This window comes from Nannobrachium achirus (genome assembly GCF_963921795.1).
Source record: "Nannobrachium achirus genome assembly, chromosome: 8".
Lineage (NCBI taxonomy): Eukaryota > Metazoa > Chordata > Actinopteri > Myctophiformes > Myctophidae > Nannobrachium > Nannobrachium achirus.
In genome coordinates, this window is record NC_137817.1 from 23,871,901 (window position 1) to 23,898,945 (window position 27,045).

The 27,045-nt window shown below is 41.9% G+C and overlaps 3 protein-coding genes across 4 annotated transcripts in view; 2 read left to right on the forward strand and 1 right to left on the reverse strand.

Moving 5' to 3' along the window:
* serpini1 (serpin peptidase inhibitor, clade I (neuroserpin), member 1) overlaps nucleotides 1-6,642 on the reverse strand; it is a 52,986-nt gene extending 46,344 nt beyond the window's left edge. Inside the window, exon 1 of the mRNA XM_080731212.1 lies at nucleotides 6,561-6,642. The gene's annotated coding sequence lies outside the window, so the exon portion shown is untranslated. The remainder of the gene's footprint in view (nucleotides 1-6,560) is intronic.
* Nucleotides 6,643-9,896: 3,254 nt separating this feature from the next.
* Nucleotides 9,897-22,100, forward strand: LOC308289350 (programmed cell death protein 10-like). Of its 2 annotated transcripts, none has more exons than XM_080731037.1 (7): nucleotides 9,897-10,142; nucleotides 14,920-14,973; nucleotides 15,475-15,592; nucleotides 18,421-18,547; nucleotides 19,724-19,802; nucleotides 20,419-20,501; nucleotides 21,840-22,100. In XM_080731037.1, exons 1-7 carry the CDS (start codon nucleotides 10,050-10,052, stop codon nucleotides 21,919-21,921), a joined length of 636 nt encoding a protein of 211 aa, XP_080587163.1. In that variant the 5' UTR covers nucleotides 9,897-10,049; the 3' UTR covers nucleotides 21,922-22,100. The 2 variants fall into 2 exon arrangements, with proteins under 2 accessions (XP_080587163.1, XP_080587164.1); XM_080731038.1 differs by having other exon boundaries at nucleotides 20,431-20,501.
* Nucleotides 22,101-26,865: 4,765 nt separating this feature from the next.
* LOC308290000 (cilia- and flagella-associated protein 337-like) overlaps nucleotides 26,866-27,045 on the forward strand; it is a gene marked incomplete at both ends in the record, with an annotated part of 54,409 nt that continues 54,229 nt past the window's right edge. The window contains one exon of the mRNA XM_080731779.1: nucleotides 26,866-26,946. Coding sequence (XP_080587905.1) covers nucleotides 26,866-26,946 — 81 coding nt within the window. The remainder of the gene's footprint in view (nucleotides 26,947-27,045) is intronic.

Here is a 27,045-nt window from a genome sequence, read left to right on the forward strand (position 1 = left end):
AGAGGAGAGGAGAGGAGAGGAGAGGAGAGGAGAGGGGAGGAGAGGAGAGGAGAGGAGAGGAGAGGAGAGGAGAGGAGAGGAGAGGAGAGGAGAGGAGAGGAGAGGAGAGGAGAGGAGAGGAGAGGAGAGGAGAGGAGAGGAGAGGAGTCTGAGGAGAGGGGTCTGAGGAGAGGAGAATTCCAGAGACAAAGAAGGAAGCAGCCATGCTGAATATGACATAAAGGCATACATCGTGAACGGGAGCATATAGTGCAATAATCCTAGAATATGGATCAGGCACGTGCACACATAGACATCAAAGGGGGCTTGAGCCCCTGCCTTTTTATCTGGTGTAAGAAATGTGAATGCCCTGTTTCCATGCTATACCTGAAGGCAGCATTCAAGAGAATTGCCTTGTCCAAACTCTCCTGAACTTTAATGCAGCATCTTAAGTTGAAAGAATTGCCCTCTCTGTGTAGAAACACCACTACCACATCTCCAGTGACTGTATCAAGTACTGAAAATAGCCGACCTTCAAGCCCACAACGCCTTGGAGGTGGCAGACCTTGGAGGTCTGCTATTTTCAATATCTTCACCAAAGGGGCCTTTTAGGAATTTCAGCCCCTGCCTCTCTAATATTCTCTCTGCACGTCCCTGATATGGTCTAAAACAGAAATGAAGGGAGGATAGCAACAGAAAAAGAACACGTCAGAAAACAGTGAGAGAACCTGCGGGGAGTGAGAATCCTGAGTGAGAGATGGAGAGAACAGAGGGAGACGAGGTGATAATAAGGGAGCTATTTCAATCTATCATGGACTGTGAACGGTGAACTCCTTCGCTTGGAGGGGGGGGGGGGGGGGGGGGGGGGGGGGGGGTGTTAGTCATAGAGGAGGAGGGACAAAGCCAGCCAAGCAGGGACGCAGAAAAGGCAATGATGTGGTGGCAAGAAAAGACAATTAAGAGAATACAGCACATGGGCTGCCTCTTCCAAACGTTATTATTGCAGTGCAGTGGCGTGAGGAGGATGAGGGAGAAACATAGGTATTGCCAAATCACTTGAGCCAAATATGACACAGGGAGAGAGAGTGAGAGTTTCATGTCATGTAATATTAATGCTAAAGAAAACTTGTTGAATTACAGCGATTTTCAGGTAGGGAGGGAAAGACAGAGAAAGAGATAGGCCTATAGGAGGAAGATTCAGAGAGGAGAGAGTGAGAGAGAATAACAAGAAAGGGAGTCGGAGAGGAATTACAGGAGCTGAGATAGAGAGAGAGAGGTGGGATAAAGAAGAGAGAGAGAGAGAGAGATTAGGTGATGATAGAGGGAGGTCAGGAATCTGCCTCAATCACTCATCCCTGCAGATCAACAATCTGCCCGAACCACCAATCAATTGACAGATCAATTTCAAGACTGGGTGTGTGTGAGTGCGCGCATGCATGCACGCACACATACACTCTCTCTCTCTCTCTCTCTCTCTCTCTCTCGCTCTCTATCTATCTCTGACACCCTGATTGGACTCCTGACCTCTTCTCTCCGTACCCCCCCCTCCCTGTTCCTTTCTCATCCTCCTTCCTCCGGCTGAGGAGAAGCTAATCCCCTGTGCATTCACCAAAGTGGCTTGTTACAGAGGACAAACCTGCTGGGTTGTCTCCATGTGTGCCTACAACCTACAGTAGTGAATACTGTTACCGAATAATAGGGCCATAGGGATGGGACGATAAGCTATATTATTGTTTATCGTGATAAAAAACACTCACGATAATCGTATCGTGGAGATTTAATTTATCATGACATCGTCCTCCATCATGCACTGGGATCAATTCACCTTTTATTTTTGCAGAGCTGCATATCAGTTGCCATTTAAACCCTCTATTGGTAAAACGTACTTATAATATACATACTTGATACACTCTCTACCAAATCTCTTTGCGAATAAATAGCCGATCTACAAGCTCACAACGCGTCTCGTTGTGAGTTTGTAGATCTGCTATTTTTTGGCAAATGTTCCACCCCAGGATAATGGATGTTGGGGATATTTTGAGTATCGTAAATCGCGATTTCTTTGGTCACAATTCTCATATCGTTCCATCCCTGGCTGGCTAGTGGCAGGAAACACGCTGTTGCAGGAGTCATGGTGTGCCAGTACATGATTGATACCTGATACTACCATGCATTTGCCGATATGACACACATGACCAAAATGCCAGATGATTAGCTCAGAAGAATCTTCCAATGTCCTCTCCTCTCATTTCTCTATTCCTCTACATTGCAGAGGGATAATAGGCGATCGTTCGTCAAATATAGCCGATCTACAAGCTCACAGCGCTTCGCAACAAGTCGCTTTGTGAGCTTGGCTGTTTTTGGCGAAGATATTTAATTGGTCTAGACTCAGGTACCGAAGGAGTGGGCCAAAGATCGAGCCCTTGGGTATCCAGTTCAACAAAGTAGACTATCATGATAAAAACAAACCAAAAAACAATCAAAGCAACGGTGAGGGACTGAGGGGTAAAGTGTCTTGTTCAGGGACACTTTCACATACTGCAGGGGTCTTCAACGTTTTAAGGCCAAGAACCCCTTATCTGAGAGAGAGATGAAGCAGGGACCCCCACAACCTTTTCAGATTCCATATCGTTTCATTGTTTGACAGCACAATCATCAGTGTGTTTTGGATTCATGTCAATTTGTGTTTACAGATATTTAACCACTTGAACTGTCAATACTTAATAAACTTAACCTTTCACTCTGTACTTAGCCTGCTCTTTTTCCCCACTACACCAAACCACTTTGCCTAAAATAGCCGATCTACAAGCTCATAGCACCTCGCAGCGCGAGGCATTGTGAGCTTGTAGATCTGCTATTTTTGGCTACAGTTCTCAGAATATGGACACTATAGGGTTCAAGTTGTTAATATAAAAAGGATTGGAAGATTTGGAGGACCCCCTAGGCCTAGGGGTCCTAGAACCCCTGTTGAAGACCCCTGGTATAGACGCCTCGCTACACATTCAGCTATGGCCGCCGCCTACTAGTATCGGGCCATACTTAATCCCGATATTCGATATTCTGAGCATGCACAGCTCTACTGAAAACCCCCATGTCTCTTTAAAAACATATTGTCTACATTTGTAAAACAGAATAAGAACAGAATGACAAGAAGAATTGAGGTTATTCTGATAGAGTTGGCTAACAGCGAAAGCGTGATAGTTTGATGTTTACAGATCACATAAGGTCAGCATAGGTTGCAGCCTGCTCTTGCAGTAAATCACTTTCTTTGCAGTCAAAACCCCACGAATCCTCTGTATACCAGGATAAAATACACGCCAAATATGAACCATTTCTTTGAAGGGCAGATCTCTCTCTCTCTCACTCGTTGCTATCGAAACATACTGTAGCCATGACTATTAGTATCCGAGTGGCAACAAACACTAGGCTGGAAATGTCATAAGCTGTTGGAAACAGATGTTGTCCTAGTTATGAGCAAACAAGTTTTCCAGAGTGTCACACAGGAACACTAACACGCATTCCAAAAGTAGCATTCAGTACAGTAGTATTTACCTGAGGGAGTGAGTTTTAATTTAACTGATTTCCTCAGCTCTGTAATAATGTGTGCTTCACTGATGCCAGATTTGTTTTCTCTATTTTTTTTAGGATGAAAATAAAGTTTGTTTATTAACCTCTGTTAGCTTCAGTACAATGTATCCTCAGTGTTAATGTAATCATTTGTAGATCTGAGTGCACAAATGTAACCAAATTGACCCAGTTCCAGAAAGGAATTTACTACATAGTTGGTTGAGAAAACAACCAACTATGTCCCTTGCCATAAATGTCTTGGCACAACTCTTCTTGAGCCTGAGCTACCTATGTTTTCTTAATCTAGTGGTGAGTGAAGTCCGGGGACCCACAGGGGTCCTTGAGTGGGTTGGGAGAATGAGTTGTTATAGCACAAAATGTATATATTGGCAATTTGAAAATAGCAGATCTACAGGCTCGTTGTGATTCTTGAAATTATTTTGAACATTTTAATCAGTATTGGAGTCCCCTGGCACAAAATCTTTTCAGATGCATATATATTTGGGGGTCCTTGACATGAAAAGTTCGGAGACAACTAGTTCTAATCCAGCCTGTGACATGTGAAGGTGCAGGGAAAAGTGAGAAGTCTGGTGAAATAACACCCCAGTATGCCGTTTTGACAGACAGACAGACAGACAGACAGACAGACAGACAGACAGACAGACAGACAGACAGACAGACAGACAGACAGACAGACAGACAGACAGAGAGACAGAGACAAATACAGGAGAAAAGTGTCAGTGGTGGAAAGTAACTAAGTACATTAACTCAAGTACTGCACTTGACAATTTCTGACTTTAGGGGAGTATTTCCAATTTTCTTTTACTCCTCTCCAACTCGGATGCAAATATTGTACTTGTAAAAGCTAACGATGAGGCTGGTTGCTGTTTAAACCTGGGTCAAGAGCCGCTGAGATGGTGGCCTAAGAGGAATAAACCGAGATCCTTTGGCAGTAGATGAATAAGCAGAGTCAATGGGATCTATCTAATGCTGTCAAGTAGTATGCTCTGAAACGTTCTTTACAGTACTTTTTACTCCATTACAATTATTTGAAAACTTTAGTTAATTCGTCACTTTGTAGATTTTGATTATTATTACAAAACATACATTAATCACTTCAGCCTTTATACATTTTGGCCATATGAAATTGGCCGAGAGAATAGATCTAGATCTAGAGCGGCTATTTTCAACAACAAAAAAATATATACATTTAAAAAACTTGTGAATGGGACATTCAGCATAATGAGTACTTTCTTCTTTTGGTACTTTACGTACATTTTGATACCAATACCTTTGTGCTTTTACTCAAGTTAAATTTTGAATTCCGTACTTTTATTTTGTATTGATACTTTACAGTATTGACAAGTAATAGATTTTAGTACTTTTTCCACCACTGAAAAGCAAACACATAACACAAGGTGCAGAGTGAGCGCGCACTGCAGTGTTCAAACTTTGTCAATTCCCTCTCCAATACCTCCCTGGTTTCAGAAAGCTGATGGTGTTGGGAGGTATTTAATTATTGAAATGCAATTAATGCTCCGCTCACAGGAGATCAGTGCAACACACACACACAAACACACACACACATGGATGCACGCACACACGCACGCACGCACACACACACACACACACACACAGTTGGAGGGGAGGAAGCTCACGCACGGCAAACCATCAGCCAAGATTAACCAATGACATTGTGATGATATGAGATTAGGCACCGAGATTAGGATTAATGGTTACATTGCGGTTCTATGCAATTTAAAACGTAAGCCTATAAGTGATGCATTATCTCTGTTGTATATAGACAGAAATAAAGGGAGATTAGATAAAGTGCGATAGGGATGGGGAGAGAGGGGGTGGCTGAGCAACAGAGAGGAAGGGACAGAGATTGTAATGCGTTCATATTTTATAGAGTCAAAAGCCAGTTTCTATCTTTACTATACATTTTGATTCTGGACACTTTGGGACATGACTAAATAGCCTATACAGTATTTTTTCAATTGTGTTCTCTCTTCTTATCTGTAGTGAATCTATAAGTCTGATACAGTAGCTCTCTCTCTCTCTCTCTCTCTCTCTCTCTCTCTCTCTCTATCTCTCTCTCATTTCTCTAGGTTAAATCATTTATCTAGGTTTAACCTGAGATCTGTTATAACAAGTGTGTGTGTGTGTGTGTGTGTGTGTGTGTGTGTGTGTGTGTGTGTGTGTGTGTGTGTGTGTGTGTGTGTGTGTGTGTGTGTGTGTGTGTGTGTGTGTGGGGTGGGGTGTGTGAGTCGAGACAGAGACTACTACAACAAGCCAGGATGCCTCATGCATGCATCCACATGATGCTCAGAAAGTGCGTGCGCCTTTGCCTTCATTTCAAGGGCAAGACATCGCACCGCAACGTCTCGTGGGTTTCGTTTTCGCCGAAAACAACAGGCAATATGCGATCAAAGGCTATCGATGACGATGGCTTCGGGCGGCAGCGGACAACAACGGCTTGCGGGGTGGCTTTTAATAACGCTCAGAGAAATATTGTAGCTTTGCCAAGGGAACGTCCCCCCCCCCCCCCCACACACACACCCCTCTCCCGGTTTAAGATAATAAACATGTTGATATAAAGATAATAATACATAAATAATAATTTAATAACCACAACACCCCTCTCTTTGGATTCGTTCATAAAATAACACTGTGTGGTTTTTAAAATAAACACAAGTATATATTTCTCAAGCCTAAAAAAGAAGGAAAAGAATCACAATGACACAATACCGGTAATAGTGAAAACAGTAGATCTTACAAGCACACAACGCCTCGCATCTGTAGATCTGCTGTTTTCACTAGTTTGGTATATTTTTCAGATGATAAATACAAAACGAACGGTTTTGGACATATAAAGGTTTCCACCCGACAACGACGATATATTTGTAAGCCTGTGTGTAGTGTAGTGTAGTGTAGTGTAGTGTAGTTAACGCAGGTGATTGTGTGTAGTGCATGGTAATGTGTGCAGTCAGTGTGTAGGTATAGTATCTTACCAGTTGAACGGTGTGTGTCAGTCAGGTACAGTCAGGGATGAGGAGCAGAGGATGATGATGAGGATGCTGTGGTCTCTCTCCCTCTCTCTCTCTTCTCCGCCACAGCAGCTCCACACCACAGCAGATAATTTGCTGCAGACCCCGCCCCCCTGCTCGCCGATTGGTCCGGGAAATAAACAATAATTATCGTAACACAATCATGCTAATTATTTTCAGTCTATTTGCCTGCTTCATCATCACAAATGATTAAATTCCTCCCTTCTCCATTGATATTTCCCCATTTTATTATTGTTATTAGTGTTATTATTATTATTATAATTTTTAAGTCACACGACATTTTATTTAAGCCAAAAGACTTGATTTTAGAGAGAGAGAGAGAGAGAGAGAGAGAGAGAGAGAGAGAGAGAGAGAGAGAGAGAGAGAGAGAGAGAGAGAGAGAGAGAGAGAGAGAGAGAGAGAGAGAGAGAGAGAGAGCATGATAGCGGAGCGTTCCTGGAACTTGTAGTCCATTATGTCCACTCCAAGCGTACGGCGGCACGTGTAGTCATGCATGCGGAAGAACTACAAGTGCGTGGTACCAGCTGACAGCTACGAGACCAAGCCCCGCCCACTCTGGCTACAGTTTTGTCATGCAGTAAACTTCCGTGAATGAGACGCAGTCACTGAATAGACAACAACCCAGCCGAAAGCTAACCTTTTGTCCTTTATGTTACTAGTTATTCTTTCACGGCTATATTATACAACACTGCCGTTTATTCTCACAACCGAAAAACACGTGATACAAACGTAACGAAGCTGAGTTGCTAACGTTTTACCTAGCTAACGTTTTAGTTGGTCTTTACCTCGTCCCTCTCCTCTGTCTGTCTGTCTGTCTGTCTCCACCGTTCATTCTATCTTTACCACTGGGCATTTTGGCAGGTAAGGACAAAAATGTGCGTGTTAAAGGCTCATTGTGACAGACGGTCGTTTATTGTAGTGGAGTTGGATGGCTAGCTAACGATGCTACCTTAACACAGCTGGTTCTCAAACTTTTTCATGTCAAGGACCTCGAAATTGACAGATAATAGCCCGCGGACCCCCATTTGAAAAGATACGCCAGGGACACCCATACAAAGAGAATGTTTTTGCTGCTCTAGTAGTGATTCCCAACCATTTTTATTTCAAGGACCCCCCAGTTTGACATGCATTAGTCTACACTACAGACCCCCATTTAATGGTATTTATATCTCTGGGCCCCCAATTTATAATGTTAAGTCAATGTTAATTTAACTCTGAGAGTGTTCAAATGGAACCCTAACTGGTCCATTTGGTTCCATGTGTACACTATCTATCTGAGTTACATATACCATAAGGGACCATTTGCTTCCTAACTATCATTTAGCTGCGGAACCCCCTGGAACTCCCTCAAGGACCCCTGGGGTCCCCAGACCCCACTTTGAGAACCAATGCCTTAACAGACTTGACAGGTGTCATGTGTGATGAAGTGTAAAAGAGAAAGGTTGTCTACCTTGACTATAGTTTATACTTTATGTACATATAGCATAGGTATATACATACAAGGTTGTTGTTATCTTTGAAACTAGCAGAGCCAGACAGCTAGTTGCTAGACTAGTGCTTACATATGTCAGTGGGTGTGTTGATGAGAAGAACTTTGTCCTTTTGTGGTGTAATTGCCAGGCAGACTGGTCACTTGGTGACTCACCGGATTGTAAATTAGGCACTGACACACACACACCAACACACACACACACACACACACACACACACACACACACACACACACACACACACACACACACACACACACACACACACACACACACACACACAGTACGTAAGAGAGTGTACCTAGCCTGTAATAACATACCGTAGTAATCAATGTATAATTGAGGTGTTTAATGGTAAGTGGAATGAGGACATGCTAGACACTATAGGGTGTAGCTCAGTGCATACTGTGTAGCCTATCATGCAGCTAATGTGTTGAGAAAGTAGAACTGGTGCTTGCGGTTGAGAGAGAGGGAATTAACACCTGAGCACACCATCAATGAGATGGCTACAGAGACCGCAACAGGTCACCTGCATGATTATAATTTACTAGGCATTTAGCAGATGCTCTTAATCCAGAGCGATTTACAATAAGCAAGGTTATACATCAATACATCAATATTATAAATACATCAAATGTACAGCAATAGTAATCCAAGAAGAACATAGGTAGGGACCTTGAAAAATAACACTTTGTGTAATTTTCCAATACACAGCCATAGATCACTCCTATTGCGCGGCATTTAGCAGATAATTTGCGTGTCCATAAAGTGGTGTGTGCTACTTGTGTAATAATTAATTCCTCAGACTTGGAGACAGATATAGTGATAGTCCTCTAGTTTGATATCCCTCTGAAAGTTCTGGCAGAAAACGCGTGTTTAATAGTCAAATAGCGCCACTTTTCCACAAGCCTCACACGGACGACTTTCAGACCGGGCGAGGGGCCCGGAATGACTGCTGGACTGAATATATCAAAACTTCCTTTGCGAAGCACAAACGTATGGGGCACACAATTGGCAGGTGGTGTGATTATTACCCCACACCAATTGCAAAGCACCTGTCAATTGTGTTCTCAAAGGAAGTTTTCATATGTCGTCCGTATGAAGCTTGTGGAAAAGTGGAGATATTTGACTAAACACACATTTTGGCAGATGCCATCTGCTGTTCATGATTTGTTGCTGTATTTGTTATGGAATATTGATAAATGTTTTGACTGTACACAATATCAACAACACCCTGACACACAATATACACATTATACAGTACAGTATGAGTTTACGTTAACACTTAATGAAGATCGGGTCTATAATGCATCATAACTGCATTTATAATTTGTTTATTAAATACATATAACTTGTACAAAGACACATGATAACTGACTATGTTAATGGTTATAATGTGCCGGTCCGCTGAGCTTATAATACATTATGGCCAGCGCTTATAATACTTCATAAAACCTTTGTTATAAGTTGTAACTTGTTATGCATACTGATAAACATTAATACACAATTTGCATGTACTATGTGGGCTTCATAGAAAGTATTACAAATTATTTATTGATTTTAGATATGAATATTATCCATTAATAGATCGTCCGTAGAACTAACAAAGACTTATAACTGCATTACAATGCATCATAAATGCCATTATGATGTATTATAATAGACCCGAACAAGTAAAGTCTTGCAGTTTTCTTTTCTACTTCCCGTTTTCCACCACCTGTTGCTCTGCTCACCCGTTTGTGTCTGTCTGTGTTTTGTCTTTCTCAGATCTTTGCCATACTCTTTGAATGTGGTGAGATTGGCTTCAGTGGACGCGCGCGCGCACACACACACACACACACACACACACACACACACACACACACACACACACACACACACACACACACACACACACACACACACACACACACACACAGACAGTACCGCTGACTAGACAAGGATGATCATGGAAGACATGAAGAATGAAGCTGATACTACTACCTCTGCGGTCTCCATGGCTCTCTACACTGTGATGTATCCAGTATTTAACCAGGTAACAGTAGAAGAATGTACAGAGCAGTGCTTCTTAGCCTTTTCATTTCATGGACTCTCAAATTATCATTGTATTTGGCCTCGGACCCACAATCCGAAAATAATTAGGAAAGGGACCCCAATACAAGATTTGTGTTGTTGAAAGACTGTTTTGAAAATAGCAGATCTAAGCTCACGACTCGTTGCATTGTTGTGACACATTGTTGAGTTTGTAGGTCTGCTATTTTCAAATAGTCGATATACTGTATGTATATAAACAGTAGTGCTTTGGAGGCTGGATGTACCACCACGGCGTCTGGCCAATAATTTCCCCACATGCACGCGCAGGAACGGCACGGAACAGTGCTTGCACGTGTGAACGCGTCCCCATAGATTCAAGTTACAAGTTACATACAAGTTACATTCAAGTTTACCAGGTTTACCAGTCTGCAGCGCATCCCCCCTAGATTCACAAGCCCAAGTACCCCCTATTCATATTAGGGATGTTGCTAAAGTTTTTACTCCTAACCGGTTAGCCGACAGCATTAACCGGTTAATTAACGGTATTTTTATTTATTTTTTTCAACCTTTTTTTGCTGCGCTGTTGAGATGAGGATGCAAAATGCGCTGCTCGTCCCAAAACAAGCTCACCCCCGCCCCCGGGATCAAAACCACCATGTAGTCCTACACATAAAACACGGGGGGCGAGTGTGTTTTGAGGCGATTGTTCGGTTATTGTAGCGTTATCTCTCTTCTCGTTGCACAGTCGTTTGGTGACAGGGCACAGTGTAACAACACCTCACGGAAAACTTTCACCAGGACAACACTAATATAGTCTCTTGGTATAATAATATCTTTGGCTATTATCTTGGAGTTGGCTGCCCGTTCGTGCAGCAAAGTTTGGCGAAGTTTCGTTTCATGGTTAGATCTGCACCCACAGCGTTAGACCACTACAGAGCTAGTCTGCCACTGCTATCTGACCGGGTGTCTCGCATTAATTTGATTTGACAACACTGATGTTGACAACGAGGGATGCGCATTCTTTCCATCGCGCGCCCCGCGACGGCGCTGCCATTTGATTTTCCAAGCGAGCTCAAGGCAAGGAGGAGATGGAGGAGGAGGGAGGAAAAGAAAACACAGCAGTGGCGCAGCGCGCAACACAAAACCAGCAGTCTGTTTAACAAAATCACATCGCCATAGTCAAACAACACTTTCCAGGACCAGGACAACGCGATCATATTATTATGAAAATTAACTCGTTTAACCGTTAAGCATAACCGGTCTTTTCTTAACGGTCGGCTAACCGATTAACCGGTTAACCGTCGACACCACTAATTCATATGGATACTTTAACACCTACTGTAGGTTTCCAACGGTGACTGCATGTGCATGTGTGTGCGTCCTCATACATGGCTCCATTACTGTGGTATGTAGGCTACTGTTTGAGATTTGTTCAAACTTTGTTTCTCTACTGCTGCGCTGTATTTTCTAATTGAATTAAATGGAACTAGAAAATAAAATCTTAAGTAACAATGCAAATTCCACCATTAGATCTGTTGACATCCGTTCTTTCTAAATAGCCTCTAGAGGCGAGTGCGCGCCCGTGCACGTGACGTCAATAAATGACCGTCCGCCCAGAAAAGAAAATACCAAAGCACCACTGTATATAAATATTGTGAAGATAGCAGATCTACAAGCGCACAGTCACAACAATTTGTGTTGTGAGGTGCTGTGAGCTTGTAGATCGGCAATTTTTGCCTCTTTCTTATATTATTTGACAATTTAACCATCAGTTTCTTTAGTATAGTATGGTGATTACTTTTTTTCTCTTTTCTTTCATTCTTTCTTATTTTGTTTTTTGGAGGTATTAAAAAGGTCCAAAAGGTCCTTAAATTGTCACTTACAGTCATCTGGGGACCCCCCAAAATCATGTGGAGACCTCCCTGGTGGTCCGGACCCACAGGTTGAGAACCACTGGTATAGAGAATACACACTGTAAAGATCTTGGTGTTTTATGGGTTAATTTGGTTATATTTGTACACACTCTCGGATAGAGAAAAGAAAAAGTTAATGCGGAGAGCCGCAAGGTCCCCAGTTCGATCCCGGGCTCCCCCAGAGTTGAGGCTCGGACACACTGTACGATATTGAAGTGTCGGCGACTCGTCAGATCGTTAAAGTATTTCACATTATTCACACTATAAGAATGATTGCCGTCAAGGGATCACACACACTGCCAGATATACCAGGATGCGATCCAGACCCGATACATATACTCTATCCACCTCTTTCCGCGGAATTTACTGGAGAATGTTTTGCACCACACTGCACCACATTTCCGGTTAACAGCAGACATACAAGCTCACGTCGCGTCGCAGATGCAGCCGCTGTGAGCTTGTAGATCACACTCGGCTGCGGTGCCGGAAGCTCCGTCCAATTTCTGTGCAATGCACGATGGGATGTTGGAAACTTGTGGATAGCCAACATTTGTTTTTATTCTAATTCATATTATGTGCATGACAGCGAGGCAGGATGCTAATGATTTTGTCTCTCTCCACACGTGCTCACACACACACATGCACGCACGCACAAACACATGCACAATCTATGTAAAGAGCTTTGGAATAACGTGTTACTGTATATAAATGCACCATTTATCATTTACCATTTACATTACAACTCTTTGTGATTCACAATAATGTGGTGCAGTATACATTTTTCAGTTACCCATCTGCTGTCAGACGTAAGTGCGTGCATGTGTGTGTGAGTGTGAGACACAGGGTGGACAGGGTGGAGCGCCCACATGACATGAGCACAGCACACTGTCTTTTAGGTTACACCCTGGTAGAACGGAAATAACACAACCTACTGTAATTGCATATAACTAAAGAGCAACACACGTACAGAACAGTGAATGAGGCTGAATTCACACATGTCTATTATTGTGTGCATCTGTACAGTATATCCTTGCTGTCAAACATAAACCATGTATCTCCATCAGGGATACAGCAGAGCTCATTCAAAACTCAAGTTATTTCCAAGACAAGCGTTCAAACAAAGTACTCAATGACAGCGGATAGGGACTTTTTCTTGTAAGTGTTGTTAGCAAAACATTTTGAACTCCATGTAAAAGCCCAGGTTGTATTGCCGTAAACTAGAGTTATGTTTTCTTTGCGACAGTACATCCCCCTCCACCTCTCTAGGTGAAACAGTCAGACACTCTGGGGGATTATTATTTATTTTGCCAAAGTGTACATTTCACAGGGGAAATAATGGCAGTTACACTTTTCTCTGCTTTTTTAATGATGATTTTTCGCTTGCTTTAGCCATTGTTTATATCGCATCTGCAACTTCCAACCTGTAGAATAGTGACACACGGCCACTTTGTTTGTCTGTTCAGGGCAAGAAAAAAAAATAGTATTTTTTGAACTCAAAATTTGGAACAGAACCTTTTCAACCCTGGTGGAAAAGGGATCTGAGTTAAAAGAGTGTGTGTGTGTGTGTGTGTGTGTGTGTGTGTGTGTGTGTGTGTGTGTGTGTGTGTGTGTGTGTGTGTGTGTGTGTGTGTGTGTGTGTGTGTGTGTGTGTGTGTGTGTGTGTGTGTGTGTGTGTGTGTGTGTGTGTGTGTGTGTGTGTGTTACATGTGCGGCACTTTCTTTTGTCCCAGCCCTAATGAGACATTTTCTAGACTCTGGCATCTTTGCTATGCGCCGCAGAGCTTATTCATGCACTTTGGTAGTAAGTCTTGATTTGTGAATTTATTTCATTTGTTTAAAGTTAGGTCCCGGCTCCGGTGACCTCCAAGAGTCCTTGAGGGGGTTCAGAGGTGTCCCCAGCAAAATGTGTTAATACATACAGTACTATAGCATCAGAATCAGTTTAACCACTGTAACCCTTTATAAATCTGCTATTTGAAAATGGCAAGATCAGCCATTTCAAAAATCTTGAAAGAAATGTTAAAGATTTTGAATATTTTCTAAATCTTATATGTGGTTCCCTGGCAAAAAAAGATATACAGATGGTGGTTTGTGGCCAAATGATGACATTATTTTGGGGTCCTTGACATGGAGAAAGTTTGTGAACAATTGTTTTGTAACCGAGACTTCACAAATAACATACCATGGTTAGCTTTCTGGGCCAAATAGAACAACATGTAAAGGATGCAGCTCGTACAGCCACGGGTGTGAAGTTTGATCTGATTCTGACCATAAATGGCGTGTGCTTTCTTGGAGAACCCAGTGGACATGATGAGCATTCACATGATTCATCAGCTGTGAAATGCTAGCTAGCTGTACTTCCACCATAGTATGGATTGTCTTGACGGTTCACATAGACTGTTTTGGTTCACTTAATATTTGTTGTAGGATTCTTGAAGGTTTTCCAACATACACAAATGATGATGCACATTTGATAATATATATCACAATAGACGGGCGACTTGAAATAAGATGAATATTGCACGGCACATCTAGACCTCTATGTTCCCATTTTGTAAACGTTTTAAGCACAAATTGCCTTCTTTAAACTGTGAAGATTAAATCTGTCTCTGTCAATAAGGGAGATGATATCAAGAAAGATTATTTTCACAGCATAATTGTGCAGGGAATTGCAGAATATTACCAGTCAATAGTTCACATCTACTTATTCATTACTCTACATCAGCTACTCACCTGGCTACTTTTTCCACTGTGTCAAGATGATTTGTAATAACATAAAACTGTTGTTGAATGAAAGGAGCTCTGCAAAGAGTTGAGGCTAACGTGTCTGTCTGTGGGTGTGTTGTTTTCTTGTATATCTTGCAGTTGGAGAAAGTAAATTTATCAGCAGCACAGACCTTGAGGGCAGCCTTTATAAAGGTAAGAAAGGTCATTTCTTCTGGTTTGTTTCTATTGTTTACAGGGCATATCTTGTCTTGCAGAGTGCTGCTCTGCTCTCCCACCTGTCCCTAATGCGTTGTTGAGTCAAACTTATGTCTTGCTGGGTTGCTGTGTTCAGGGTGATAAAGACCCCTGGACTTTGTGTTCAGATCTCATCACTCTGTAATAATTAGTCATTAACAACATCATACCATCATATTTATTTGTTTTATCATAATTCACAAAAAGTTTAAAATCCATTTATGAAGAAAAAGAAAAAAAGGAAAAAGAAACTCATAAAGTTGAAGTATGGACATTAAAGTTTTCTGCCCGACAGTGATTATGTTCGTGTGTGTGTGTGTGTGTGTGTGTGTGTGTGTGTGTGTGTGTGTGTGTGTGTGTGTGTGTGTGTGTGTGTGTGTGTGTGTGTGTGTGTGTGTGTGTGTGTGTGTGTGTGTGTGTGTGTGTGTGTGTGTGTGTGTGCGCGCGCACGCTTTCCAGGCTGAGAAGGAGAACCCGGGGTTGACCCAGGACATTGTGGTCAAGATAATACAGAAGAAGCAGTTGGAGATCAATTATACAGAATCTCTGCTTCGCATGGCCGGGGACGATGTGGAAGGTAAGGGAGGCCTGGTGTGCATTCCAATGGATTTAACGCTTCCCAGATGGTGCTCATGTATAACCTTGGAACGTGGTGAACTGAATAAGAATATGGGATAAGATGGTTGTCTTCCTCAGGAGCTGGAATGAGTAAGACCCTTAGCTGTGTTTCTAATACCACACACTCTGGTGCAGTGATTCTCAACCTATGGAATTTCAAGGATCCACAGTCTCTCAACCTGTGGGCTGGGAGGATATTGCAAATCGCCCCCGAATAATTAACAAAACACTACGATTTTAATGATGATATAATATTGATATTAACATAATTAAAGGGGAAGACCACCCATTTTCAATATTGAACTATGTCATTAATATACCTTAGAGGAGTTGTGTGGAAATTAAAAAAAGTCCCCCCTCTTCTGTGTTGCCTAGAACTGGAGGATTGATTTTGGGGTTTGTATTGTAAAGTACAATGTGTGATGTCATCAAGTTGTAATTTGCAATACAAACCCCCAAATCAATCCTCCAGTTCTAGGCAACACAGAAGAGGGGGAACTGTTTTTTAATTTCCACACAACTCCTCTAAGGTATATTAATGACATAGTTCAATATTGAAAATGGGTGGTCTTCCCCTTTAAATCATGGTATTATTGCCAGACCCATGAAATGGGTAGGCCTACATAAGCAAATGTCGGTCCGGGTTTTCTATATAAAGGGTATATATGATGATGATGACATGCCTACAAAAGGCATGATGTCATAAATGATGATGACAGACAGGGGGTCTGGCACAACCAGGTTGACCTGGTCTAGTTTTCTTTAAAACCTAGGAAAAAACGTTTTTTTTTTTATGTTTTGTTATACCGATAAATATTAACTTAAAGTATACTACAGAATTGATTGATTGATCATATAATACATTCTCTGATAATGCACACATAGCTGCCGTGTTAAGTGGTCAGATGGGTGGGCCACAAACACCTTCAAGATTTTCAAATGGGCCCTGATCTAGAAAATGTTGAGAAACACTGCATTAGGCCACAGAGCCCATTTGATACCATTAGAACAATCTCTGGGATGCTAACCTACCTCAGTGTGTGTTAATTCAACTCTCAGTGTAAAACTAAACCGTGTGTTTGTGTGTGTGTGTGCTGTGTTGATGTTTAAGCGAGAGTGTGACCTTATAGCAACTGCCTTCCTAAAGCATTGTTGTGTGACACGGCATAGACACACTTCTTGTTGGTGAATATAGTTTACTATCAGAACCGTCACAGCTTGTCCGTTTAGACGTCCGTCCGGACGGGTAATGCCTGACACTGTGGTTCCCCTGACACATCACTGCGACATCATAGGTGACATCACAGTGATGTTAGATACTCAGAGCAGGGATCTCCATACATGCGCTGAAACAGGTGACATCACAGTGATGTCAGATACTCAGAGCCTCCTTATATGGGCATAAAAGGGATTGTATCCCAGATGATGCACTGTTAGGTGTTATGTGTGAATCCTCTCATTTATGCTGCTAATTGTGCATATAAAATCTCCATTGCTATGGCAAATTACATTTGTTGTATTGATAATTTTTTATTGGGCCACGCAGCAGACGTTCATACATTGTAAAAGCGTGTTCGTTTCCTTATTATTGATCGATAAATTAACACGTTTCGATTATAAAATGTTGAATAAAAATGTACATCCCTATTGCCTGAAGCATTACATTCTCACTCCAAGACTCAAAATGTGTCTTCCCCCAACTTCTGAAATACTTGTGCTCGGTCAAAGGTACTCCTTTGGGTGAGAATGTGTTGGGTATGAAAGATCTGCAGTGTACTCCTGCACTACGCCATCAGTCCACTGGGTGGAGCTGTTTCTCCATTAATGGACCGCTGTCCTCCAGCCACTCAAACTTCCTTCACTCCCCTCTGTAATTGAATTCCCTATGCCATGTACTGTGATTGATGGTGGTAATGAATTCACACGCACGCACGCACACAGACGCACACACGCACGCACACAGACACACACATTCATTGAAGTTGGCGGAATTTAAAATAATAACTCCTGTATACTAGTTTGAGGCACATCACGATTTCTACCACGTTGATTGATGCTGTGTGTCTCTGTGTACATATCCATGCCTGTATGTATGAATATGTAGTATAACATTATGTTCGTGTGTGAGCACGTGTACAACCTGTGTTTGTACACTTTTGAGGCTGTGTTGGGGGACCACTCATTTTGGTGTGTTGTTGATGAGAGGTATGTATTTCTGCATAGATGTTGATGGTACTACTATTATGTTACAGTAGTATTACTGAACTCTTAAGGGCTTTGCACACACACAACCGCTGCGTTTTTTTCTGTTTGCGGCATGATTAAAACGCATTTGGTGTGCAAGGCTGTGCGGAATCCTCACTTCGGATCCGAAAATGACTCATAAAAGTAGTCAATGAGTTTTTACAAGACGCACAAATTGAACTTTGTTTGATCGGGAAAAAAAACGCACTGCCGCAGCCACCTGCCGCATGGTAAATTTGGAGCCGGTGTGCATGAGTTCATAGAGAATCATTGTTTTCTTCTTTGTCCGTTTTTTTCCATGCGAAAAAAACGTGTCTGTGTGCAAAGCCGTTTACACAGCTGCAGTTGTTAGCATGTTTATTGGCACTGTGTCAGTAGTTCTCAAAATGGCGTCCATTCGGTTCAATTTGATGACAATTTGTATACTCTTTACGGGGGTTGCTTGGAATTTGCACATTTTGAGAACCACCACTCTTATGTTCAACTATGGGGTCAGTCTGTCACTAAGGGCTGTGGTTATCTCTCCTGTTTGGGCGTGTCCAGAGTTCCTGATTGACAAGCGGCAGGTGGAGTTCCAGGAGCTGAACGAGAGGGCCAAAGCTCTGAAGCACATCCTCAGCACCATACCGGACCACATCAACGACAGAGTGCGCTTCTTGCAGACCATCAAGTGAGTTAAGCACCATTTAGGCCTAGAATTATTGAATGCTTTAACCAGTGAAAAATAGCAGATATACAAGCTCACAGCGCGGCACTGAGTGCCGCGCTGCGAGCTTGTAGATCTGCTATTTTTGAAAATGTGTGCAAATCTTTGAATATATGTATTTTCAAAGCGAACGTTTTGTAACTCAGATTTTGCTTCTGGGTGCATAAAATAATGATACACAATAATGTGTACCCGTTCTAAATGGCCATGGGTTAAGCGCCATTCCCCACCGGGAACGCCAACTACCAAGATAACTATAACGTTTACCATTGTATTTTTTTATATTCGTTTTGAACACTGCCATCCACTTGACTATACTCTTTTTATTTTTTCATTTTTTATTATTCCACACGATTTTGTAACCCATTTTTCACCCAGTGCCAATCGCCTAAGCTGTAATCCTTGGCGCTACTCTCCCTCTGCCAACCTGGGGAGAGCCCCGAACTGAGCTTGTGCTTCCTTCAATGCATCCAACAACGCATCACTATTGTACAACAAAGTATAACTTAGATTTTACTGAGCGAACACACACACAACTCGCATTGTGTCTTCAGCATCACACACACACACACGCACGCACGCACACACAGAGGCACACACAGAGGCACAGAAAGAATGTGAAAGTTTCTTAAAGTTAAAATTTTCTTGCCCTACTTTGTCATTATTTAGATCAAATTCAATAGTCACTCCGTGAGGCAGTGCTTACAGTAAAGTCCTTGCCGAGCTCAAGGCTTAGGGATAAAATAAAATAAAACAATTTCAAAGGCAACGCTCAAAAACTAAAGCTATAAAACCGCAGATTTATACTGCAATGAGACGGGGTGGGGGGGGGGGAGAAAGTTAACAGTTAAAAAGAGGATCGGGGGATGTTTGTGAATGATAGAGAGAGAGAGCAGAGTAGTAGTTTCAGGCTATCCTTGCGTAACAAAAACTGCCTGATTTCTGATTCAGTAATCTCCCTGTGTGTGTGTGTGTGTGTGTGTGTGTGTGTGTGTGTGTGTGTGTGTGTGTGTGTGTGTGTGTGTGTGTGTGTGTGTGTGTGTGTGTGTGTGTGTGTGTGTGTGTGTGTGTGTGTGTGTGTGTGTGTGTGTGTGTGTGTGTGTGTGTGTGTGTGTGTGTGTGTGTGTCTCTCTCTCTCAGAGACATTGCCAGTGCTATAAAGGAGCTCCTTGACACAGTCAACACAGTCTTCAGAAAATACCAGTATCAAAACAGACGGGTGAGTACCTACACATGCACGCACACACGCACGTGCGCACGCGAGCAGCACAAAGCCTCCTTTCATTGGTGGAAAAAGTACTCAATGACGAGTACCAACACTGCAGTGCAATGCAGAAACACTGTTACAAGCAAAAGTCTGGAATTCAAAATTTACTTGAGTAAAAGTACAAAAGTATTGGTATCAAAATGTACTTGAAGTACCAAAGAAAGTTTTCAAATGTACAGTATAACTAATAGTATACTAATCTTTTTAAAATGTCAGATCTAGCTTCAGATGGCCTAAATGTACAGTATATAGGGCTGAAGTGGTTTATGTATGTTTTGTAATAATAACCCAAATCTAGTAAAGTAACTAGCAACTAAAGTTTTTAAATAATTGTAGTGGAGTAAAAGTACAATATTTCTCTCTGAGATGTAGTGGAGTAAAGTGCAGAAAATTGGAAATACTCCAGTAAAGTGAAATACCTCAAATTGTCCTTAAGTACAGTACTTCCTCAGTAAATGTACCGGTACTTAGTTTACACATGCGCACAAACACACACACACACACACACACAAACACACACACACACGTGCGCGCCTGTTCAGTAAGTTGTCTTGTGTTTGTCTGCTAGGCCCTTGAACAGCAGAAGAAAGAGTTTGTGAAATACTCCAAGAGCTTCAGCGACACGCTCAAAACCTTCTTCAAAGATGGAAAGTAAGACGGCCACTCTCACTCATTCTTGATCTTTCTGTGTTCTTTCTCTTCTATTCTCTCTTTCTCACTGCTCTCACTATGGTATTTATGTACAGGGGTGTCGCACCAAATTCTGTGCCCTGGGTACAAGGATTCACTGCGGGGCCCCCATGAATGTTCTTCATGGGGGGAGGGAGTTTAACCCATTTAGACTGGGAAGGCATTATTTTGTGCTTTAACTATTGAAAAATAGCAGATATACAAGCTCACAGTGCGGCACCGAGTGCCGCGTTTCGAGCTTGTAGATCTGCTATTTTTGAAAAAACTTGAACATTTGTGCAAGTCTTTGAAAATTTCAAATCCTTCTAAGGTTTAAAAAAAAAAAAAAAAAAACTATGTTTCTATGTCAATGGTGCTCAAACGTTTTCATGTGAAGGACCCCCAAAATGATATGTAATTGACCACAGACCTCCATCTCAAAATATTTAGTTCCAGGGACCCCCCAGAAGCAAAATTTGAGTTACAAATGTTCGCTTAAAAAATATGACTTTTTAAAAATAGCAGATCTACAAGCTTGCAGCGTGGCACTCTGTGCTGCGCTGTGAGCTTGTATATCTGTTATTTTTCAATAGCTAAAGTATAAAATAATTAAGGCCCCTCCAAACTTGGGCCCTAGTAACTCAGTCCCACTTTTCACCCCCTTGTGACGCCCCTGTTTATTATGTATAATGTTTTGTCTCCTGCATTACCCTCTTACTGTCTCCCACAGTACCACACGCACGCGTGTGCGTGCAGCCGTGCACACACACACACACACACACACACACACACACACACACACACACACACACACACACACACACACACGCGCTTACCCACGTCTTACATGGTGTCTCTGTTTTGGACATATCATTATAGGGAAAAACATTTGTCAAGAATTAAATAAATAAATAACGAAAGTAGCAGATCTACGAGCTCAACACGTCGCCATTCGACCCACTATTTTTATTATATAGGATATAGGCCATAAGTGGTTAAATGCATACACATAGCAATACTTAATTCTTCATTCTTTTGTGCACACTCACTTCCAATGTCAATGTCAAGTAAACGGTTGTCGGCTGATCACAGGCATGCTACACGCCAAACGAAACCGGCGCTGAATAATTCCCTTGGCCTACTTCCCGCGAAATCGCTTGAAATCGGCTTGTACTCTCTCGGGCCTGACACTCTCCATTCCTTCCAGCCAGATCAAAGTCTTGTCCCCAGATCAATGCCAGTATCTGTTGCCATGGTTTTTTACCGCTGTTGTAGCTGACACGCGTGTTCCCCCGTGTCTCATGTCATGCTTGTTTCCAGGGCGATCAACGTGTTTGTCAGTGCCAACCGGCTCACCCACCAAACCAACATGATACTGCAGACCTTCAAGGCCGTGGCATAGGATCCAGAGAGGATGTGTACTGACGCAAGCACCCAAGCACGCACACACGCTCGCTCGCACGCATGCACGCACGCACACACACACACACACACACACACACACACACACACACACACACACACACACACACACACACACACACACACACACACACACACACACACACACAAACATACAGATTTGCAGAGGCTTTTATCTGAGAATATATTTTATCAGCCTTTATAAATTGTAAAAACTTTTTTATTAATTATTTTTGGGATGTATAATTTATCTTTTTTTTTTGTATCTTTCAGGAGGGTGATCAGGTAGCAGGAGGTTCAAAGCGAACCATTTTCTTTTTGTAAAACTCCAGGGAATTTAGAAAAGAAAGAAAATGTTTATTTTATGTTTGTTCTTTTATCATGCCTTGACAGCTGAGATTCTTAAGTCGTTCTAGATTTTCTTCCTTTCTTTTACTTCTTTTTCCCCTTTCTCTTCTCTTCCTTCTGTTTTCTTTCCCTTCCATCTCTCGGTGGATTGCAACGCCACGTACAGAGGCCATCAAAAACACTACCATTTTTATTGTTTGTTTGTTTTTGGCATTTCAAATTGTTTCCACTTCACAGTCTGCTGGCAGGACATACAGCCAAATAAATAGATAGTCAACTTGGACATGCCAGCTTACCAAACATACAAATATCCAGCTTTACTTTACATAGCAATGGCTATATGGACATGCATTTAGCTGGGGAATATGTAGCTGTTATGCCTTTTCTATACTTAGTTGTGCTCCAGTGCCGTGCACTGAAAATACATGAAACAATGCACAAACAAGTACAACTCTAGTATTTTGTCCCCTTTATGTCCTGTTTTAGCTCCGCCTCTCTGTGTATCGCCTGTCTCACCTGCTAGCCTTACGATACTGTTGGCATGAATGTAGGCACATGAAGTCTATACGTTTAACAACGTGGTGGGAATTCCACCCTGTGTTTTAGGAGTTAGACGCTGCTTTGTTTAAACCAATCTGATGTAGCATAATAATGTTTACACACATACGCATTTGACTACAGGACTGAATGTATAGTAGCACTCTTCTCTTTCTGTCACTCTCTGTCTCTCTCTGTCCCAGTCTCATATCGTTTGTGACGGGTGAAAACCTCATTATGTCCAAAACCGTTACTTTTTTAATCATTATAAATAACATTTAAAAATTTTAAATAGTGAAAATAGATGATGCGAGTCGTTGTGAGCTGCTATTTTCACAAATTTTGAGCTACACTTACGTATATGATGAACAAGGTCATTAATTCACTAACGAAAAAAAAACATGAAAAGTTGGATTATGGAGATACTTTATGAGGTTTCTGCTCGACAGCACCGATATGCTACTTTATGATTCTCATTTTGACCCCCCTGAACTGGGCATGCACACATTCCTCCAACCAAATGTAAATACGTAAACTTGGACTTGTGCTTCTGTCTCGCACTCTGACTTATAAACAATGAGACATGACGACGTGTGAGACGCTTTCAATTCTGCAAAGTGTTCAGAATAAAACAAGTTCTGTCATTTTGAGAACGGATTTTTCCAAAAACTGGGTCTCGCTTCCATTTTGTTCTGCCATTGTTATACGAAAGCCATTCACTTCCCTCCTCTTCAACTGTATCTCGATCTTTTTTCCCCCTCCCCAGTACTTAGATCCTTACCACTTTCTCTATTACAGCAATATTCATTCTTCCCCCATATATAATGGCTGATTCTCCACGGTGGATTTGAGGCGGGCTATTTTAGGGTTCTGTACGGGCTTCTGCCCGCGCTGCTGTAATCCAATTGTGAAAGCGTTAATTTTTAAAAGCTTTATTATTGAAATTGCTGAGACCTCATTTTCTGATCCTGTCGCCATTGATGAACGCTGTAATCAGCTAATTCAAGTTATTCCAGGCCATTAAGTCCCACTGAGGATTTGGTCTCGGTCACTGAAGAGTTGAGAGAGAGGAAGAGAGAGAGTGGAGACGAAGGCCAAATCAATGTTCAAGCCAACTCTATAGTGCGTGTGTGTGTATTGTATGCCTGTATAAAGGTACAGGCATATTATTTATCAGTTTCTTCCATAATTAGTCCATTGACAGAGTGTGTGTGTTTGCTGTGTGTGTGTGTGTGTGTGTGTGTGTGTGTGTGTGTGTGTGTGTGTGCGTGTGTGCACGTGCGTATAGTATCACAGAGATTTCTCGCATTTATTGTAAGATATTCATACCGGTACATGCATGCGTACATGCAATGGAAAAGCTGTGGAAAAGAAAATAAGTTACCCATTGGAGTTTGGACACTTCAGAGATGATTCCCTAAAGCCATCCTTATAAAAAGAAAAAATGTAAAAGTTTTTGTGAGTTTGGGGTGTAGTGTTCCTTTTATATGTGGCCTGGCCAATGACTACATGGCAATTTTATTGGTAATAAAACATGTCCCCTTTTATGAGACAGAAGAATGCCATTGTTCCTGTGTATTGTATAGAACTACATAATACATACACATGGTAGCTTAGGTTGGCGTGTGTGTGTAATTATACCTTGTTCCAACTTAAGATAAGCTCCTGTATGATGTCCAATATGTGAGTAGAGTAAATAGGCTCTCTTATAAACACACACACACACACACACACACACACACACATGGTCCGGACACAAACAAAACCCTTTCTTACTACTTGGTTGCCAGGAAACTTAGCCGGAGGCTTTGAGAGTGAGGGCTAATAAAATAAAAGAATTGTGTGTGTGCGTGCGTGTGTGTGGCCTCTCTTTACCACTGTCTGGGCTACTGGGGGCAGTTAACTCTGGGAGTGTGTGCGTGTAACAGCCACAACTGTTTGTGCCCAAATGCCTCTCGGACGCCTTGGACTGGACTGAACTGTTGCACGGAGGACACCTGGGGCCAAGCAGACCCAGCAGAGACTGTCGGGCCACTTTTGAATTGTCATGAAATAGGAAAGGACACGTTCGACTCCGCTTATCCAATCTGGCTGCCGCCTAGAGAGACACAGCCACTTGGACGCCGATGAAATCTTGTGTGCACCCACCCAGGGCCAAATGGAGCCGGCGGAACCTTTTGGTATGAGTTGTCATAAATGTAGAAATGGACAAATTCGGCTGTTTCTTTCAGTATCCCTATCAGATTTGTTCCTATTATAGTGGATGCCAAATATTTGCCAAATACAAGCTGACATGCCTTATAAAAACATGTTTAGGTTTTGTGACAATAGTATGTGTACCTATTTTCTCTGTAAATACCTACCTGTATGCAGTATGTATACAGTAGCCTATATTCCCTGTATAGATGCACATGTACTGTACTGTATATACAGTTATACTGTACATTATGTACAGTATAACTGTATATACAGTACAGTACATGTGCATCTATACAGGGAATAACTATATAAATTAGTTTTGCGTAACTATTGTGTTTCATAAACACTTTTTGGACATAAAAGGTTGTCCTCCGACGGCGACGATATGTTAGCAGGAATGTGTTTTCACTTTTAGTCACAAGGACACTCACGCTTAACCACTTATCAAACATTCAAACATTGCTGATCTAGAATGCCAGGTCACAATATGTCCTGTTGTGAGTTATGTTATTGATCGGCTATACATTTTTCCATTTAGAAAAATACAGGAAAACTGTACTAAATCACAGTTTTCTTAGGGGCCACTTGGTTTTGGCCATTTTCTGTCATATACTGTACCTTAAAGTTTATTATTATCATTATTGTTATTATATATATTCATCTGCTGTTTATTCTTCCTGATTGTCTGCTAGAATAGACTACTGAGGACTACTGGCACATTAATTGAACTATAATGACATGCCCAAAAGAGGGATGCTAGGTAGAAAGTGGTGAGGGGTTTGCTGGCTTGTACCGGGGGTTCAGAAACCTTGTACTAAAGCTAGGAGCAAGGAATTTGTCAACATAACACTTAGCAACCATCATCTGCATAATTGGGGGGTGCCCATTGTAGCCCTTGGATGCCTTGCCTCTGGTTTCCCCCAGTCTTTGAAAAGCACTGAGCCGTAGGAAATCCCTGTTGAAAAATCAAAGGCACTCCTGAGCTTGATTTATACTTAGCTGCGTGCTGTTTTCGCCCACCGAGAAGATCAGATCTACAAGATCTGATATTCTCGGTGCAGTGCACAGCACGATCCACGACCAAGTATAAATGAGTCATTACACTCTTCATTGCTGACATGCTTGCATGCTGTGCAGCGTCAACAAAAGAGTTCTGTAACCATGCGGTGGGTTGGTAGGTATGATTATGGAGCCATGGCAACCTACTGTCAAACAGGTATGGAAGGTCATTAGTGGGATTATGAGAGCTGTGAATGGATTGTTTTTTTTTTCTCCATGTGACAACTAGAGATGTGGGGGAATTTACACAGCAACATCCTCAGCGTTAGTGTAACTCTGAGAATGTTCACATGGGCATAATAGTTAAAACAAGGTTTTATGAGTGCTGGTGATGAAGTATTATAAGTGATAGTCATGATGCATCGTCAGCTCAGCAGAACAGCATGTTATACAGTAGCTGCCATAACCTACTCGGTTATAAAGTGTCTTTGTTATAAATTGTTATGTATAATTATTAACATTTATAACGAGCGTTTGGAAGCCTTATAAGTCGATTATAATGCATTATAAATTTTAGATGATGATAGATTATACTGCATTATGACCCGTGTTACAGAGTTTAAAACGATATCATTTATAGTTATGGTTATAGCCTAGTTACAGTCCTTGGTGTGACTGGCCCTTTACAAATGCATCAATGAACACTGAGGTTTTTACTGTGGCGCTGTTGACACACACTTCCACTCACACACACACACAGACGCTACAGTCGTGACCTTGTCTGGGACACTGCTTGATTGAGAGACAGCTGGTCGTAACCCTGAGCCCCACAACGGTAACCATGGGGACCAGGATGGAGGTGGGACAGCTTGAGAGCAGGCTATGTGTGGAGGACTATGAGAACCTGCAGAATATCTTCTTGGTGAGACCCTTTGTGTGTGTGTGTTTGTGTGTGTATGTATTGTTCTCTCTGTTTATCTCCCTCTGTATGACTCACCCCTGAGTGCACTGGTTCTTAAAG